The 20961-nt window shown below is 37.4% G+C and overlaps 1 protein-coding gene across 1 annotated transcript; it reads right to left on the bottom strand.

Annotated features, from left to right (window-relative positions):
• Nucleotides 1-497: 497 nt before the first annotated feature.
• Nucleotides 498-1718, bottom strand: LOC114649368 (tigger transposable element-derived protein 1-like). Its single transcript, XM_028798867.1, has one exon. The coding sequence runs from the start codon at nt 1716-1718 to the stop codon at nt 498-500; it is 1221 nt and encodes a 406-aa protein (XP_028654700.1).
• Between the last annotated feature and the right edge of the window lie 19243 nt (nt 1719-20961).

Raw genomic sequence — 20961 nt, 5'->3', positions numbered from 1 at the left:
CAAATCCTTGGAGTTATGGATTCCCATAAGAAATAAAGGGAAAATGATTAATCCATTCCCATGAAAAAAAAAATCCTATTGTTATTGGCATATTATACATTGATGGGGTTGTATAAAATAATTTAAACACTGCTTAATACCAAAATACATAAATACAAAAGCAAATAGATGAAATAAATGAAAATTTAACCTCACTTTACCTTGCTGAGAAGAGTCGAGTGCCTACTAGGATGGTGCTGAGAAGAGAGGATGAGATGTTATTGTTTGGAAGGAGAGTCTCCTTCCCATAAAACTTCAGAAATCTGAAATTCTGGTGTTTTTTCTCTTTCTCTTTTCTGTCTCTTTTCTCTACTTGGGCCTGGTTGAGGCTCACCAGGTTTGACTTTTACTAAAAATCTTTCCAAAGAACTTTGCTTCTCCCGTCTCCTCAGGAAGTTTTGGAAATATAACATTGTCTGGACAATGCTATTATGGCTTATTTGGGGTTTGTTGGAGTGCTAATTCGCTGCAAAGTTTTTGACATCCATCCATTTGGCAACGATTTCCTTGATTAATGAAGTAGGGGCTTCCTCTGTCTCCTCCTCCTTCGAGCCTGAAGAGAGTGCATCCATCTTAGTCTTGTTCTCCTCCTTCTCAAGTTCCTGCAGTTCCTCAGAGGTCAGCTCTTCCCTGTGCCCCTCCACTAACTTCTCCACATCACCATCACTCACATCCAGACCCATGGATCTGCCCAGAGAGACAATATCCTCCACTATAGGCACAGCCTCAAAGCCCTCAAAGTCCATTTCAGTCACTGCTTCTGGCCACAAATTCCTCCAAGCAGAGTTCATTGTTCTGTAGGAAACTTCCTGCCAGGCTTTGTCAATGAGAGTTATGCAATGGACGAAAGTAAAGTGATCTTTCCAAAACTCTCTCAGGGTTAATGTGTCAGAGGTCACTTCAAAGCACCTCTGGAATAGTGCTTTAGTGTAGAGTTTCTTGAAATTACTGATGACCTGCTGGTCCGTGGGCTGAATGAGAGGAGTCGTGTTAGGTGGGAGGAACTTTACAGTGATGAAATCTAACTCCGGCAGCACATAGTCTTGCAAGCTTGGAGGGTGAGCTGGAGCATTGTTCATTATGAGAAGGGCCTTCAGAGGCAGGTTTTTCTCCTCTAAATATATTTTTACACTTGGCCCAAACACAACATTAAACCTCTTGCTGAAATATTCTGTGGTTACCCAAGCCTTGCTGTTTGACTTCCACATCACAGGTAACTGAGTTTTCTGCACGTTATATTTCTTAAAGGCCCTCGGGTTTTCACAGTGGTAGATCAGTAGAGACTTCAGTTTGCAATCCCCACTTGCATAGCCACAGAACAAGAGAGTTAGCCTGTCCTTCATTGGCTTGTGCCCTGGCAATGCCTTCTCCTCTTGTGAAATATAGGTGCTGTTAGGCGTTTTCTTCCAAAACAGGCCTGTTTCATCACAATTAAAAACTTGTTGGGGAACAAAACCCTCAGCCTCCACAAATTCTCCAAACTCTGTAACAAAATCATTGGCGGCATCTTTATCAGCACTGGCTCCCTCTCTGTGCCTCACAACACTGTGAATGCCAGTCGTCCTCTTAAAACTATCAAACCAGCCATGGCTGACTTTAAACACTTCACTTTCTTGGCTCGTTCCTGCCTTGTTTTTCAAAAGATCAGCATGCATCAGTTTTGCCTTTTCGCAAATCATTGCCTCCGATATACTATCAGCAGCACATTGTTTTACTATTATCCAGATCAAAAGCAGTTTTTCAACATGCTCTAATGTCCCTGATCTTTGTTTGATAATCGATTTCACCCCCTTTGCAACGTTAGCCTGTTAAATAATGTCTTTGTTTTTCACAATTGTAGATACCGTCATTCTCGGCATACGGTATGCAGCAGCCAAGTCCCGGATACGCATGCCACCTTCATACTTTTCAACAATCTCTTTTTTCACCTCCATGGTGATCCGAACCATTTTCTTTGTTGCTTGGCTCTTCTCATTAACTTTCTTAGAACTCATGGTTAATGAATTTAAAGATTTACGTGAAAAAACACAAAATCGCATGAAAATTCACAGAGTTATACCGTGGGTTGTTCACTAAATACTAGCAAATGGCGTAGTGACGCTCGTGGGCAGCGTAGGGTAGTGCGCGGTGTGACGATGCAGGTCCGCTCCAAGCTCCCATACGTCCTCCCATACATACTCCCATTGCGAGCCCTGAACCCAACAGCGTCGGTAATGTCACTGAGATGAGCTGACAAATGAGGACAATTCTCAAATGAAGCCAGAGGATAGTGCAAGAATGTCAAACGCTTTTATTTAAAACAAAAATCAGTGTAAAAACAAAAAGTGCAGTGCATCTGGTTTCAATAAATAATTATTTAATAAATATCCATAAAAACAAGTGTTCAGTGGGGATAAAAACAACACTAAATAAATCCGATAAAATCCGAGGTTAAAAATGCAGTCTCACTCTTCCCAATCACAGCCCACCTGTGCAGGTGCGACTTGTTCCAACTACGTCATTAACTCCTGTGATTGTGCAATCGCGCCCACAGAGAACGACACGGCTATACAGGTTAAAACCTGGCCCTTTTTTTGAACCCGCGGACCTGCTATACCACACGCGGTGTTATAGCACGCGAGTCGTATTCCAAACAAAGGTCGTATACCAAGCAAAATTTTTCGCATCCAAACAGGACGTATACCAAGTTGGACTTATTCCAAAGCGGACATATACCGAGGTACCAGTGTATTTCTACACTTATTTTACATATCTGCTTTTGTTTGCTTGTGTTTAACCGTCAATTGAGGGGAAAATATTATTTGTCAGAGGCACGGCTTGGTATAAGTAAGTTCACCTCAGTAATTTATCAAAACCACAAGTCCTGGTAGTGTGGCTGTCGGCTGGGTAAGGGGTTGGCCGTTACATCTTACCTAAATGTTAATATTTACAGTATATTGCAATATCTAAAATAATGGAAGTATTTTTTCTAGCAACTATTTCCCGGGAAGTCACCTTAGGCTTCACTTTTACCCTACCAGTAAACAGCCCAGAAAAACTTCTGAAGATTTAAAAAAAGGTAACACAAGATAGTGGTTGTTAAATGGAGAATTCAAAGACAAAAAGATGAAAAACTTATGGCCAACAGGCTAGATAATGGGGATTTGTCATTTCACCACCTCCTAAAATCTACAACGCCCCCACTTTCACAATTATTCTGTGTTTATCTCTCCCTTTTTCACTAAATCTGTAGAAACTTTCATTTCTCTTTTGTCTGGTGTCGCTAGTCCTTTAGAAGACCTAGTTTTCAGAAAAATCTTGAGTTGCCTTTTTTTAAAATACCCAGCATGAGTACTGCTCTCTTTTAGCATGGAGTAATTGTACTTTCCTCTTAAGTCTACTTTGAAAACTTTTCCTCTATATCTCTGGTGCTCAATCTCATTGGTTTCCCCTCCAAAATGACAAAAGGTATTGCTCTTAGGCAAGCCTTATTTATCTACCATTCAAAGTAACTGCCTGGGTAGGGTCCTGTTAAAACTGTCCTTGAATGGATCACCATAATGGCCCTGTTGCCAGAGCATTCCCTGTACAATCTAGATGATATTCTTATGATGGAAATGCTGTAATGAAAAACTGAATTTTTACAAAATGACTATTACAAAATGATACATTTAGTTTAAAATCACAGATTTTTGGATACAAGTAAAAAATATAAAAGTGTATAGAGGAGATGACCTTGTACCACAATGTTTTTTTTAAAAAGGAATAGAAGCTTTCATTTCTCAGACTGAATAATTTTTGTAAAATATGATCAAGTAAATCACATACTGAGACTCGACATGAAAACATCTTTGAAAAGAGCATCAGGAAACATTCATAGCTTACTATCCTTACAGATTTTGTACTATTGCTGGAGAATAGAAATGCAATAAAGTGATCTACCAAAAAAAGAGGATTTTATGGGAGATGCTTATTTTTGAATTTTCTACAGCTTTAACAAGGATAGAAACTCTCAGAGACAGGAGAATATAAAGCAGAGAACTCTTACCACTCCAAAACATGATCATGGTAAACAGCATGCTAGCACCTTCCACTGTGATATTCACATAATCATGAGTTTTGTGTATTCTTCTGGAACAGCAATACCTGTTGTTGTGGATGAGCCTCAGGGGGTCATATCCACCACATCAGAATGCTGGGTCCATCCATTAATTATTTTTTAAATGTAAAAAAAAACTATTTTGCAAGTAAAAATCATATATATATATATTCCTTTTTTCAACCACAGTGGTGGCAAATAACCCTTACCTTAGGTGTGAGCACATAACCATATAGTCATAATGTGGATTGTTGATAAATGCAATGCATATAACATCATCTGGAAAAAATACCACCATGAATATTAGAAAATTGTTAAAATTGAACCCTCACTACTTTAATTATAGAGGACTCTGCCTCTCAGTCTGATATTACAGTGAAAGAATGCAGCTATTGAGGATCAGGAAATTATTGTTGCATGTTTTAATAAAAGGTCCAACAAAAAAGACATTGTGTTCAGATTTATTGAGAGAGCTCCATATAATCTGAAATGTTTTTTTCTGTCTTTCTTGCTTTGTCTGTGTGCCCCACATTTGCTGCAACATTTATATGACTGATTCTATACATATATGTGTTACCTTGGTGATGCGCTGTTCTAGTTAGAGTCTGTAATAAATGTAGTCTGTAGAATTTGATAAAATATTTAATTAATGTGGTCTTAAACACTGGTCAGCTGCAACATTTTAAATACTGACAGGTGAAGAGAATAACATTATCTTGTTACAGTGGTACCTGTCAAGGAGTGCAATATATTAGACAGCAAGTGAACAGTCATTTCTTGAAGGTGATGTATTGGACGCAGGAAAAATGGTCAAGTGAAAGGATCTGAGTGACTCTGAGAAAGGCCAGACTATGATGGCCAGACGACTGGGTCAGAGCATCTCCAGAATAGCAGGTCTTGTGGGATGTTCCCGGTTGACAGTGGTAAGTACTTACCAAAATGGGTCAAGGAAGGGCAACCAGTCAATTGGTGATAGGGTAATAGGGACCCAATGGTTATCAATACCTGTGGGGACGGAAGGCTATTCCATTGGTCGTTTCACAGAACAGCTACTGTAGTACAGATTGATAAAAACCTTAATGCTGGTCATGAGAGAAATGTGTCAGGACACACAGTACATTGCAGCTTGCTACATATGGGGCTGTGTAACCACAGACCAGTTAGTGTGCCCATGCTACCCCGTGAGCCTCAGAACTGGAACTTGGAGCAATGGAAGAAGGTGGCCAGGATTGATGTCATGTTTTCTTTAGGTCATGTTGGTTGCCCAGGTGCATGTGCATTGTTTACCAGGGTCGGACATTGTAGCAGGATTCACTATGGGAGGAAAGGAAACCGACAGAAGCAGTGTGAAGCTCTGAGCAATGTTCTTTTTGGAAACCTTGGGCCCTGGCATTCATTCATCTAGCTAAAGATTGTTGCAGACCACATACAACCCTTCATTGCAACAATATCCCCTGACTCAGTGGACTCTTTTAGCAGGATAATGCACTTTGCCACACTGCAAAAATTGTTTACGAATGGTTTGAGGAACACGAAAAAGAGTTGTGTGGGATATGCTGGAAAAACAAATCCGATCCATAGAGGCTCCACCTGACAGCTTACCAGACTTAAAGGATCAGCATGCTAATGTCTTGATCCCAGACTGGACACGTTCAGGGGGCTTGTGGAGTTCATGTCTTGATGGATAAGAGCTGTTTTGGTAGCATGAAGGGGACCTGCACAATGTTAGAAGACTGATTTTAATGTTGTGACTTATTCTTGCAACATCTTCAGTAATGTTCAGTGATGTGTTTTTGACAGTTGTATTATTGTTGTCATTAATTCATCAGGAGTGTATGAAGCTCATAGTTTCCATGTCCATCTCTTTATTCTAGGTTTTGACTGATTAGTGCTTCAGTATCACTGCCATTTTTTAAATTTAAAATCTTTTAACATATGTACTTTATTAAGACAATTACTGGAACCAAGATCTAGATTAATTTGGCTTTATGCTGGAAATTAATATTGACTAGTTCATGCTCACAGAAATACAAACAACCAAAAATGTTAAGCAGTCTCCCTGTGTCTGCGTGGGTTTCCTCCGGGTGCTACGGTTTCCTCCCTAGTTTCCTTGTCCCTAGTGTGTGCTTGGTGTGTGTGCCCTGTGGTGGGCTGGTGCCCTGCCCGGGGTTTGTTTCCTGCTGTGCGCCCTGTGTTTGCTGGGATTGGCTCCAGCAGTCCTCCATGACCCTGTAGTTAGGATATAGCAGGTTGAATAATGGATGGATGTTAAGCAGTAAATAAACAGTAGATTGGTGGAGGCCAATGTGTGACTTACTGTACTTCCGCACCACATAGATAGTTCCCAGTCAAGGCAAATTACTGACAAAGGCATATGCATAAAACCTTAATATACCCTGTATGTCTTGTGAATTGCTCAGTTTTGTTTGACGTTATTAATCTGCTTTGTTTGTCTCTGTGTTTGTTGGCCAATCACACAGAAAAACTGGGCGCTACTCCAAAACAGCTGAATCGATCAAACACAAAATTTTGCATGTATAGTGGACTCAGATAGTATTTGGACCCCTTCACGTTTTTTCACAATTTGTTATGTTGCAGCCTTGTGCTAAAATAATAGAAATTAATTTTCTCCCAATATCAAGAAACAGTTAAATGTTTGAAGTAACAAAGCGAAAATAGGATTTTAGAAATTTTTGCAAATGGATTTAAAATATAAAAGTGAAATATTCTGACACAAGAATTCAGACCCTTTACTCAGTACTAAGTTGAAGCACCTTTGGTAATGATTATAGACTGGAGTCTTTTTGAGTATGACATGACAAGCTTTGCACCCCTGGATTGGGGATTTTCTTCTCTGTAGATCCCCTCAAGCAATATATACACCAGCTTTTATCCTCGTTCATGAATTAACAATCTTCCTGTTTCATAGTTTTTTCATATAAGGCATATTTCTTCTGATCATAGTGAGCTCTGAATTTAAAATTTCACTTCTTACAAAGGAGCTATTTTAAAGAAAATGCACAAACTTTAAACTGGAAGCTTGTATTAATGGAGATCAATTATGGGTACCACATAGTAAATCTACCACATACACTTGGATTGTTTGTAATCTTACATACTCTACATGTCTTAACCAAATATGGCGTATCAATTTAAACATTGACATATTCTTAATCTGCACTCCAATATCTCTGAACTAGCTTTGTTTGCTTTTCATTGAGGTTGTACTATGAAAGATGTTGTCGTGAATCATATATGCACTTCTTTTTTGAAATATTCTGGTAATATCACAGTTCAATTCAATTCTGGCCATTTTCCCTGCTCCCATTGCAGCTGTTGCAATAATGTACTTAAAGCACATCTAATTCACGCACCACATGGTAACGTAACACTTAAACATAAATCCAATTGCAGTACTAAGGGTGTTTGATAGCCTTTATTATGTCCCTACCCAATAAGATGCTGCAGATGTTCTATCAGACAGTTGTGGCGAGCGCCCTCTTCTACGCGGTGGTGTGCTGGGGAGGCAGCATAAAGAAGAGGGATGCCTCACACCTGGACAAACTGGTGAGGAAGGCAGGCTCTATTGTAGGCACAGAGCTGGACAGTTTGACATCCGTGGCAGAGTGACAGGCACTGAGCAAGCTCCTGTCAATCATGGAGAATCCACTGCATCCACTAAACAGTATCATCTCCAGACAGAGGAGCAGCTTCAGCGACAGACTGCAGCCACTGTCCTGCTCCATTGACAGACTGAGGAGATCGTTCCTCCCCCACACTATGCGACTCTTCAATCCCACCATGTGGGTAAACGTTAACATTATACAAAGTTACTGCTTGTTATACCTGCATTTTTATCACTCTTTAATTTAATATTGTTTTTTATCAGTATGCTGCTGCTGGAGTATGTGAATTTCCCCTTGGGATTAATAAAGTATCTATCTATCTATCTATCTATCTATCTATCTATCTATCTATCTATCTATCTATCTATCTATCTATCTATCTATCTATCTATCTATCTATCTATCTATCTATCTATCTATCTATCTATCTATCAATATACATGGGTAAAACCTATCACAAACTTAGAGCACAATCAATAAGACATTAAATTTCAAGACATTTATTGAGGCACATCATCTAATTTCAGACCTTAAATACACAACATTACAAATAATAAAACCACACTCCAGACAGGTTCCTTCAATAATTCCCTATTTTGGTGTGAAGCTTCCTGGATTTACAAACTGAGCTCTCAGAACCCTTCTGGCTTCAACAAAGCATATGATTTCACCTATTTTCTTTGAATTCCCTCTTCTGATATCTTATTTATGCTTCCATTAATATACATTGTTGACAGAAGTCTTCTCTACAGTAACATACTTCAGTAAGGATAATTTTACTTATATTTTCTTTCTCATATGGCAGTCTCTCCCCTAAGCAAAAAACTCCAGTTGAGACCTCTTTTATGTTTGCAAACCCACAGTTCAATTCAAACTAATAATACTGAACAGGGATGAAAAAAGATGGAGAAACTTTAAATCATGCTAACACAAAGAACTTGACAGTGGGCATTCAGAATGAACAGGCTAAACTCATTAAAATTCAATGACATCATAATTGTATGAAGACACTGGGATTCTTGGCAGCAGATTTTCAGCATAGGCTATGACATCCCAAAAGATAGAAGCCTGGAAAAAGGAGTTGGAGTTGTGGGTATAAGTGAAAGGATCAAAGCACCATACAATTTTATTGTGTCTCTAATGCCTGGCATACATTGTGCTTTATTTAGAAATCTTGGGCAAGCAACTACTCACACTGCAGTACAGAGTCATCAGTTATGTATGTGCTCAAACTGTACAAACTTGGGGGGGGGTCCTCAGACTATATATGTACAATATGTGTACCTGAGCCTGACAAACAGTTTTACCCATTCAAATAAAACATGCTGGCCACAGGCTTCTGAAAATGTCAACAAAGAAAACAGCTGTGTTTCCGACTCTTGTCATGGTTTGTTTTTAAAGTACAAAGAAAAGAACAAACTGTGACTAGACACATGTGGATGGTTGACAATACCGTCTATCTATTTTACAGAGAGAAGTAGTGGTATGTAGATCAAGTAATTTACCATTATATGTGTGTGTATTTCAGGTTATTCCAGTGAAGTTTTCCTAAAATGCTTTCTTTATTCATGCATTAAGTTGTATGTGTGTTGTTACATGATATTTAGAGTTTAGTCGAAAATGTGTTTGACAATGGCAATACATATTGTTCAGAAAACATGAAATTGATGCATAATGAAACTTCATAGCGACATCCGAAAGACAGCTTGTGAGATTGCACACACTACAAAAACAGCTGACTGAAATTTCTGACAAAAGTACGTAAGACAGCCCAGTCAAAAGATTAAATCAGGCATCAGAACCCCTCTCATACTGCACATGTAATGATTTGTCGATGAAGCTGAAATTTGCGCCAACTCAGAACTTCAGTCAATGACTGCAAATCAGGTTTAAAATCATTCTGAAAACTACAGTGTATTCTCAGCATTAAATATTTTATTTATCATGAGAACCTGGAGGTCAAAAAATGTCTGGTTCTTTGTTTCCAATCATAACTTTTATGAGACCTAAACTTTCAAGAGGCTTCAGAAGGTATGGTACCAAGTTATATGTCCCTGCAGCTATTTGAAAACAGATTCCTTTATTAGAAGCATTAACTGCTTTTGCTGAAGTTGCCTTGTAAGACGCTGTGTGCTGCACTGCTGAGTTTCTTTAGGTGTGTTAGGCCTTGCCACAACATTTCAAATATGAAGACATCCAAAATCTTGTAAAATAATATTCAGCAATTCTGTGCGAAAAAGACACCATTATAACAGCGATTTTTGCATGAAGATAGATTAAACCATTTACTCTTCTGTACAAAGTAGAAATGACTGAGTGAAAATACACTATTAAAGACTTTTAGAAATACTGCTGTAATATGTATGCGGAAAAACCAAGGCAGCTTATATGAGGCATATTAATTGCTGCAGTTATTCAATGACTGTCCAATAGAAAGAAAGAAAGAAAGAAAGAAAGAAAGAAAGAAAGAAAGAAAGAAAGAAAGAAAGAAAGAAAGAAAGAAAGAAAGAAAGAAAGAAAGAAAGAAAGAAAGAAAGAAAAATCATTGTGTCTATATTATCACAGTAGTTCTTCTGGTATTTTAACTTAGAAATTAGTCTTGATCAGCGACAATATTCTGGCAGATCTTTAAAATATCTTAAGGCTTACTTTAACTATTTTCCCTGGAATATTTATCATAGGTCAAAGCAGTCAATCAACACTGCAGAATAAAATTACACTTTCATACTTTAAACATGAACATACAAAATCATTTCATTAGTTGGATAACTGTGTTTTAAAATTATCTTTGATAAAGCAGGTTGGAGAAAAAAGAGATAAAATCTGTTCTTATATTGATTAATGTGTGATCAAGTAAACATTTCTCTTATTATGGATTCTCCCTATCATCATGGCTTTTATGTTTTTCTGATGCATTTTGCCAACCAAAAAATGCACCTTAAATTTTCTTGTAAATAAGGTAACTTGGAGACCAGCTGGGTGATTCGCAAATTACTTTTATGTGAACCTACTAGGTTGTTCAGTTTTTACTTCATCTAACAGATTGTTTTCCTTTAGTTGAATAGGTGTTGTCAGGGTTCATTTTTTTCCACAGAGTTACTGTATGTGCCACTGGAAGATTTAAGGAGACATTTTATCAGAAATGAAATTAATGATGCATTGCCCACGTGCTGAAGTTCAATACAAACATTGTATAAAAGTGAAAAAAAAAATACAATTCAAAGCCTTCTACTCTTAAGTAAAGTGCTTGTAAGTAAAGTGTATAAGATTAGAGTTTGATAAGTCTGCATCCAAAAAGTTGTAATATTTAATTACATATTATGTTTGTACATTCTAAGAATAATGATTAAAATTACAGTCATGTAACACTATTTTGGAATCAAACAAACTTTACGTAGCTTTATTCTATACTGAACATCATCTCAAAGCACTTTGCCAGCACAAATAATTTGTAAAATTGCTTACACATATTCAAGTTATTTGATTAAGTTCACATAGTGAGTCAGAATCATGGGAACTGCACCAACAGTCTTGTGATTTAGTAGTCAATATTGCCTACCAATCAAATATAATCCACAAATGTGTTTTTATTAACTGTGTGCACTTTAAGAAGTGGTTCAGGATAAGACTCAGTAGTATTAATCCTTAAATGTATACTGTTATATTGCACTATATTTCTAATCAAAAAGATACAGTGCAGCTATAAATACTTAAATTATTACTCAATGCTCATACGCATTGTTATCAATCATTAAGTCCCAATAATGAACCTCTGAAACAGTTTAACAAGCTGAATTGGCAGAACCTACTGTTCAATAGGGTAACATCAGCCATATTTTCTGTTAAAATTGTGTGAGAGTTAAAGATTGTGGCATTACAGTCAAGAAACTATCAATTTAGATAATAATGTTTGAAGGTGTTTCAGAACTGAGCTGAAAGCAAAAAGTAAAATAATTTTAGTGCAGCCAAGGCCACACTTGTGGCAGGTATTCTCTGCTCTCAGATAAGGTCACATCTAAATGGGGTAAACACGGAATATAATTAGATTTATAAAAAGACAGTCATTTTATGGGACTCCATTTACATCCAAGATCTGGAAATCTTGAGTACAGTCTTTCAGTCTGTTACGCTTACCAATTCCACATGGTTGACCATACAGTACAGAAATGGAAAGTGCAGTATTCTCAGCATGAGACCTCTTTTAACTTTTATTCAGAAAAGAAAATATCATCTGTTGCATTTCTGGCATTGTCATGAAAAGATATACAGTATTTTGATAGACATGTAATATATGGCTCAAATCACTTTACTACTTTAAAATTTAGTACCAATCTTAGCTTGACTTTAATGTAGAATAACATCATACTCTGGAGGTTATAACCTCCTTATATATTTTAATTTCATTTCACCCTATTGTTGACTTTAATATAACCATCCACAAAAGTCCACAGTTACATTTAACAGATATTAAGTTAAGAATTACAGGTACCAAACATACATAGTAGAACAACTGTGACGAGAACAGACATGGCAGCATTTGAAGCTCTGCAGAGGAGACCAACAAAGTGCATCTTAGGAATTATGGACTTGTCCTACTCTGACAGACTCTTAGAATTAGACCTGTTTATTATTGAATGGAGGAGACTGTGTGGGGACCTAATCCAGTTCTTAAAAATTCTCAAAGACACAGATAAAGTAGACCCAGCAATATTCTTTCAACATGAGAGTGAAACACATACTTGAGGACACTGGTGAGAATTAAGAGGAAGTACATTTAAGACTTAGGCAAAAAAACACTTCTTTACACAAAGAGTTGTGGGAATCTGGAATGAACTATACCAGGGGTGGCAAACTCCAGTCCTGGAGTGCCGCAGAGACTGCAGGTTTTGATTCTAATCATTAGTTTTTGCTGCTAATTAACCTCTTTTGCCTTAATTTTAATTAACTTGATTCAGTCCCCTTAGTTGTTTCTTTTTCTTTAATTAGCTGCCAAACAATAATGAGACACAAAACATGGTGCCAGATGACCAGCTCACCTGTGCCCATCACACAATATCTGAAAATAAAGAAAGGTGAAGGTCTCAGTAAGGTTGATCTTTCAGGTCCCCAAAACATTTTGACAATTTTCTTAGAAAAAACAGAAAATCAGCAGTCATGGAAATGTCTGCAGCAACAAGCTGTAGAATTAAATAAGGAGTTTAATTAACAGCAAGAACTGGCTTCTCATTAAGAAACTGGTTGGAGTGAAATTAGTTGGAGTTTGAAGCCCCAATTTAGCTGGTCAACAGTTGATTTGTTTCACATTTGATTTCTGTTTGGCTGTCATTTAATGAAGAAAATAGTTCAGAGCACTGAATCCTTAAAAACAAAATGAAGGGAAAAAGAAGTTAATTAGCAGTGAAAACTGGTCACTGATTAGGAAAAGGGTTAGAATGAAAACCTGCAGTCACTGTGGCCTTCCAGGACTGGAGTTTGCCACCCCTGAACTATGCAGTAGTTTCTTCAAGGTTTCCAAAATTATGCAACTACTGGAAAGGTTTGATCATAAAGTATGATACTTAGACCAAAAAAACAAGTTCCACAGTCCAGGTATCTTCATTTGTAAAAGTGTAATTCAAAGCAAAGACAGTTCACACAAAAACAAAGAGAAACATCAACAATACATGCTAATAATAACTTTCTGCTTGCAACATTCTACTGAGAAGGGGACTGTCCTCCCATGTACTGAGGGAAAAATACATTCCCATCTAGAAAACATTTATAACATTAATAAAGCCACACTCATACATTTCCAGGTTGTTACCAGTCAAACGTTTGGAATGTATTTCGGAAAAAATTGGTAGAGTCTATTGAAAATGTGTGAAAAAGCTTGAGGTTAAGTTATATTACAAGGTTGTAAGCAAGAAAACCTGTTATAAGCAGCAATTTAAGGATGGTTGATTGATTCTGATTGATTGATTGATTGATTAGTACAGTGGATCGAGACTGTTATTTTAAAATGAGGTCATCAAGAACACGGGGACACAGTTGGAAACTTGTTAAGGGTAAATTGCACATAAACATTAGGAGGTTTTTCTTTAAACAGAGGAACATATACACTTGGAATAAGCTACCAAGTAGTGTGGTACACAGTAAGACCTTAGGGACTTTCAAAACTAGATTTCAAGTTCTTTTAGAAGAATTAAGTGGATAGGCTGAATGGCCTGTTCTCAACTAGATTGTTCTAATGTTCTAATGAAAATATGTTTGTCAATAAGTGTTCACATTTTTTACTTTAAAGGTTTGTTTAATTTCTGTGAGCTTTCATTCAGTTGGTAACATCTATTGACTTTACAGCCATTTCATGTAAAAGAGCTCGTCCCACACAATCAAATTAAGATCTTTTTTTTATTCATCTTTCTTGCAAGTTCAGGTAAAAGCACTTCTGCAGGTACACAACCAAATGTAAGGTGTTTACTACTGCACTACTTTTAAATATTCACATTGGAATATAGCCTTTCCAGCATTTTTAAGGTATTTAAATGTCTATGTGTGTGTGTGTGTTTGTGTGTGTGTGTAAGCCCTTTCATATTAAATCAACACCTCATAATATGGAAATCTATATTTTCCATCTATAACAATGTTACCTGCAGAGGTCAAAGTACCTGAGTTCTCTTTTAAGAATGCATTATTAGTCATTTTTAATTAAGCCATAAAAACTGATGCTTAGAAATGAGACATTCTGTACCAATACACCATACTTTCATTTATAGAAGTGCTCAATCAGAAATTTTAAAAAATCTATGTGCAAGAATAGTAACATCTATAATATTTTATTTGAGTTATCTTTAAATATATCATAGCTGTAAGATTTTATTTTGTTTTTCTTGTGTAGCATCCTTAGCATTATACTTGAGTGTTACTTGGGCTACGAAAACCATGTTAAAAGCATCAGTCCCAAGTGTCACTCAGGCAACTGTACAGAAGAGTCTTGCATAAGCATTAGAGCTGAGAATCACTATGTTATAAAACCGATGTCAGTGCTGATGTTCTTTTGAGAAATTATGTCTGAGTGCAGGTTTTCACTAATTATAAAATATCGGCACTTTACCAACGATAAAGACTTTGATGAGAATACCCATCCAGCACCCAGACTGAAGAAAATTTGGAAGATATAATGCACCAGGCCATTGTAGCAAAATTTTGGAGTATTTACATTCCGGACTGTGATATCCAGCATCAATGAAGGTCTCATAGCTTATAAGGGCAGAGTGTCATGGATATAGTATATTGTATCAAAAAGAGCAAGATTTGTCATAAAGTTTTATGAGCTTGGTGAATCTAAATTGAGATACTTTTGGAATTCGGCTCTGAACCCAGGGAAAGGGACAATGTTTGATCTGAAATACAATCAGTACGGCGTTGCTACGTCATTGGTGCCGACTTTGATAGATGCTCTGCTAACCATGGAAAATTTTTATACTTCGCCAAATCTATTTGACATCTTGATGCAAAGAAAGACTGACGCACATGGAACAGTACGTCCCAACCATCATGGCATACCCAAAGACTTTGGCAGAGCTAAATTACAGCAAGGTGCGTTAGTAGCTTGGCAAAAGGGTAAAGTGCTTGCGCTGACATGGAAAGATAAGAAAGATGTTTATCTTCTTAGCACTGCACACAATGCAGCTACAGTCACAGTACAGGCAAAAGGCAACAAGCAGGTTAGCAAGCCTTGTGCTGTGGTTGACTACAATAGCACGATGGGCGGTGTAAATTGTGCGCATCAAGAATTAACATTCTATGCCGTTATTCAGAGGCAACAAAAGAAATACTACAAAAAGGTATTTCAGCATCTGGTGAAACAGTGCATTTGAAATGAATGTGTCTTAAACAAACAAAAAGCTGGCAATACTGTATCTCATACAAACTTTACATGCCAGCTTGTAGAACAAATCATTGCCACATACTGTATCCTCCGTCCACACTAAAAAGAGGTGGACAACCCAGCACATCGCAGATTATTCCAGAGTGTCTTATTGGTAAACATTTTATTGATTATATACCTCCAACAGAAAAAAAACAGAATCCAATTCGTACCTGTGCAGTGTGCTGTTCAAAAACTGATAAATCTAGAAAGAAAATCCAAAAAGAAACATGCTATTATTGTCCCAACTGTGACGTTGGATTGTGTCTTTCACTGTGCTTTAAGATTTACCACACAAAGGACTCATTTTGAAATTATATACTGTTTTGGCATCCTCAGCAGTATTATTATTACAGTTATTATTTTTGTTATTATTGTTCATTTCATATTATTATTTTTATTTATCATCACTCTTATTATTTGAATCATTATTATAATTTTAAAAAACTCAGGGTTATGCCATAAACATAATCAATTAGACACTATACCCATCGTAAGTCAACTAAAAATGGTAAAGTATGAAGAAAAAACAAATCTAGAAGAAAACCCGACAATAATCCGATTCCTTCTTTTTCTTTATTCAACAGGTTGTCCAAAAAAAAAAAAACTACACAGAGAAAATAGGCCAACATCAAGCTCACCAGAATTACCTCCATTTTCATTCAAGGATAATAACATGTACTCTGCACAACCTTCTCTTCATAGACTTTTTCAGAAGGACTTCAAGGCACCTACCACTGACAACAGACACAAGACAAAATAAAAAGAATATTAGACTATAAACAGTTACACATGAATCAAAAAAAACTCCACAAGTCAACCTGTCACAGATGTTCTCAGCAGAAACCCCACAAACAAAAGTTTCTGATGATACAGAAACGGCAGTGATGTGACTAAGCATACAGCAGGACAAGGTGTGGAACAATATAGAAAAGCAAAGATATTTTAAGAGCTTCACAGTACTTGAGGGCAAACAGTCCAGGAATAAGAAAATGTGAGACAAGGCTGTCTCTTTGAAACAGCAGATAGTATGGGTTCTGTGTGGTAGGCACAGGGCTTATAAGGACAATAGAAGGCTTGGGGTGAAGGAATACCAGAGTAATCCCAACCCACCACTTTTAAACCAGTGGGTAACTGATGTTCTATACTACCCTAAGTTCTTGTCTATAAGCTGGACTCATGTATTAGCCGGAGACCAAAAATCATACGAATTTTTAAAATAAAATCGTATCATAGATAAGCCGGACTCATGGATAAGCCGAACGTACTATAACCTATAACTAATAGAAGGGAGGGAGGTCAGTGGTCTCACTCGCGCCCATTTAATTTCTTTAAGGGGGGAGAGAGTGTGAGATATTGCCATCTCTCTCACTCCCCGCATGGCGCGGTTGGAGCGGCCGGAGCGCGTTCTTTCTGCTCTGGGCGTCGCCGAGTCAACATGAGCGCGTAGCGGGCATTTAAATTGTGATTTTATATGTAAGCATATTTAAATATATATCGCGGATTTCTGCGGACAATGGGTCTTTTAATTTCTGGTACATGCTTCCTCAGTTGGTTTGCCCAGTTGATTTCATACAAGGGACGCTATTGGCAGATGGCTGAGAAGCTAGATTGCTTACTGTTCTCTCTCTCTTGCGCTGACTATCTGTGATCCTGACGTATGGGGATTGAGCAGGGGGGCTGTTTGCACACCTAGACGATACTGACGCTCGTCTAAAAATGCTGAAAGATTATCTTCACGTTGCTATCTTTTGTAAAGCTGATTCCTGAAAAGACATGCTGCACAGTGCTTCGCATACTTAAAAGCTCGAAGGGCACGTATTGATTTTTGGCTGAAAAACAAACTCTCCCTCTCTCTCTCTTTGTCTGCTCCTGACGGAGGGGGTGTGAGCTGCCGCCTTCAACAGCTTTGTGCCGCGGTGCTTCGCATACTTAAAAGCCAAACAGACATATTGATTTGTTTGCTTCACTGCTTTGAAGAGGAAGATATGTTTGCATTCTTTTAATTGTGAGACGGAACTGTCATCTCTGTCTTGTCATGGAGCACAGTTTAAACTTTTGAAAAAGAGACAAATGTTTGTTTGCAGTGTTTGAATAACGTTCCTGTCTCTCTACAACCTCCTGTGTTTCTGCGCAAATCTGTGACCCAAGCATGACAATATAAAAATAACCATATAAACATATGGTTTCTACTTCGCGGATATTCTTATTTCGCGGGTGGCTCTGGAACGCAACCCCCGCGATGGATGTATAAGCCGGACTTATGTATAAGCCGATATTCTATTTTTTCATTTTCACAACTTTTTTCCTTAGATAAGCCGCGGCTTATTGACAAGAACTTAGGGTAATTGAAATTGGAAAAAAATCTAATTCTCACTTAGAGAATCTGCTCAAAGACTTTTTTAAAAATATGGTAGGATCTAATCAGTAACATTTTAGAATAAGATTCCATTTCAGGTAAAAGGATACCTTTCCTTTCTTGTTCTTTTTAAAGAGTAGCATTTTGTAGCATTGGCTCTCCTCTCTTTCTCTTGGGCGAGGGTTGAATTTTGCTTTGCCTTGTTAAGTTTGACTTGACTGTATGGAATGTTCAGAGGGATAGGGTGTTAGGCCATTTATTGATCAGGGACATATTGAATCTGAATTCAAGAGGACACTTATGACAAAGTCTACTCTTTAAAGAAGAAGAGGCCAGAGATTGGAGAGATGCAGAGAAAGAGATGCAAGATGAGAAACAGTACTTTTTTGTACTGGAGTGGTGATTAAGTGGAAGGCCTACTATATATATGACCCATAATGTTTGGCTCAGACAGTATGCAAGTGTAGGTTTGTTGTTTTGCATGTTTTATTTATACTTGCATTCATCCATCTGATGCACTTCTGCGTTTTGGCTGTCCTCTCTGGGTATATAATATTAATAATACTTGTTTATATAAAAAGTCGCATAGGCTACTGCTTCCTTACAAGCTTTCAACTGAATTATCGCGAATTAACAGTGTCTTATAAACAGTAAAATTTCATGCACATTTAATGCACATTTGATGGTTTATATGAGCAGCTAAGTTTCTGCCTCTTTGTAAAATACTTTAAATTGATATTCTCGCTAGGTTTTAATTGTCATCATTATTAACAAACTTTTATATTTTGCTATATATATTTGAAGTCCATATTGCCCGATGCCTACCTTACAGTCATCCCTGCCCAAAACATGGAAGTACTGTGATAACTGTGTTTCTCTAAAGAAAAAATTAAACACTAAATCCATCACTCAACAACTGTGCTGTGGGAAACTAAATGCTACTTTGGACCCAATCCTTTGACTTTCACAGGCAAGCGATCATATACAGTAGGACTTCCATATTTATTAACTTCTTACAGACCATGCCATATTTGTTTCTGTACAATTTGCATCTGACACCACACAGATAAGGAAAATATTAAAAAAGAAAAGAAAAAAACATAAATTCTGAGTAGCCATTCACACTGTCTGAATCTGCTTTAAAGAGTACATTTCACCATAAGCCAGAATCTATTCTAGCAGCAGGAAGCACAATTCCAGAAACATATCTGGCCAGGGCACCATACCTATAAACACCCAGAGCCAACAGTTAACAGGGTTCAAACAGTCCTTTATGTTGACTGTGTTATTCAGGAATATTGTACAATGCACAGGTGCTGTAAATTGGACAACTGCACTGCATTTCTGCAAAAGTCCTTTCAAAGATTTTCAATAGATTTGAGATTCAGGGATTGTGCAGGCCTGTGACACAATAAATAAACATTGTCATGTTCCTGGAAATATTCAATGATAATATGTGCCTTGTGGCATGGCACATTGATGTACTGTAAGTGTCCATCCAAGTGCAGATAAACTGTAACCATGATGCGATAAACCTTATCAGTGTAATAACATAATGTATCAGATGTTGGGAACATGCATAGTAAGTGTTAAAAATATGCCAGTGGCCATGCAAAAACGGGCACAAAATGATGGCAGCCATACAAAACAGAAAAGAGTGTTGACATTCAAGAAGAAATAAATGGACAAATATGTATTATATAATAAAACACTATGTTTGTAACCGTGTCTGGTTCCTCCAAGCAACCTAACTGGCCAGTTTGGCTTTGGACTGATTAGTCAGTTTAACTCCATAGTAGGTATGAGGACACAATAATTTAGAGGTGTGAAGTTCAATTCCTGATAGTGACAAGATTTTTTTTTTATAATTTTATGAATAGGGAGTTAAAATTGAGCATTTCAATGACAGCAAAGAGAAGAACTTACTGACTGGCATTAGTTCCCTAAATACTAACAAGGCACACCCCAAGCCATTTTTAAAGACATGAAGTATTCACAAGAATATAAATGGTGTTTTCACAGTGGGTAATGGGAGCTTTAAAATGACAGAGTCTGTGAAGCAAACTTTTCAGGAACATGATTCAGAGAGGAGGCACATGACAGAGAAAAGGGGTAGGAGGATCATTGAGGGTACCCTTAGAGATATCAAATATTTTTAAACTTATTTTTTTATATGTGTTTTGTTAAAAATAAAATGACATGACAAAGGTGTGCTAACCCTAGGGCCCTAAGATTAACAATGTTCAAACAGTTATTATTTTATGTGGGGAAGCTAAGACACCACCCACACTGAGGTAAAAAGTCCAAGCAGTTGTATTAACCACACTATTTACACAGAAAAAAATATATACCAAGTATTTAAAAATCCCTTAAAATCCTAAAAAAACATACCGCATAATAGTCCAAACAAAATGTCCAGTTTACCAGTTGAAATTTGAAAATTGACAGGGCAGTGTAAGAAATATACTCAAGTGAACAGCACTTTAGAAAATTTATACCCTTGTCCTACAGTATAACATCAATATTCAATGTAGATCTGTTATTTTGGGAGTGTGATTATACAAATCCAAGATAGTTAGAAGCAGTGCTGCAGATGTTGCATGTGCCAACCTCCCATTCAAATCCTGCACTAGAACCTGCTCCATCCTAGCAACCCCTGTGCAAGGCTACAGCAGTCAGACACCACAGTGATCCTTAAGCTTGATGGGGAGTTACTTTTAGGTAGGAAGGTCAAAAATGTAAATTCATCACAAAGACTATGTCCGAAGTCACAAGCTCTGATGGCACTCTTGTTGGGGGGGGGGGGGGGGGGTTACATGAACCTCTTTAGTGGGTATTGTGAAAAGCAGCCCGGACACAGATAGACGGACACTATTTTAAGTCCCAACACACGTTTATTTACACATTTTACAATGTCTATAAGTGCACAAACCCACACAGCACCAATCACCCC

The sequence above is a fragment of the Erpetoichthys calabaricus genome, chromosome 3 (assembly GCF_900747795.2).
Source record: "Erpetoichthys calabaricus chromosome 3, fErpCal1.3, whole genome shotgun sequence".
In the NCBI taxonomy this organism is placed as follows: Eukaryota; Metazoa; Chordata; class Cladistia; order Polypteriformes; family Polypteridae; genus Erpetoichthys; species Erpetoichthys calabaricus.
This window is presented reverse-complemented; position numbering and strand designations above follow the sequence as displayed.

What these genes read in the sequence shown, in the direction of transcription:
- LOC114649368 (XM_028798867.1), bottom strand. Translation starts at nt 1,718, where the DNA reads ATGATTTGCGAAAAGGCAAAACTGATGCATGCTGATCTTTTGAAAAAC.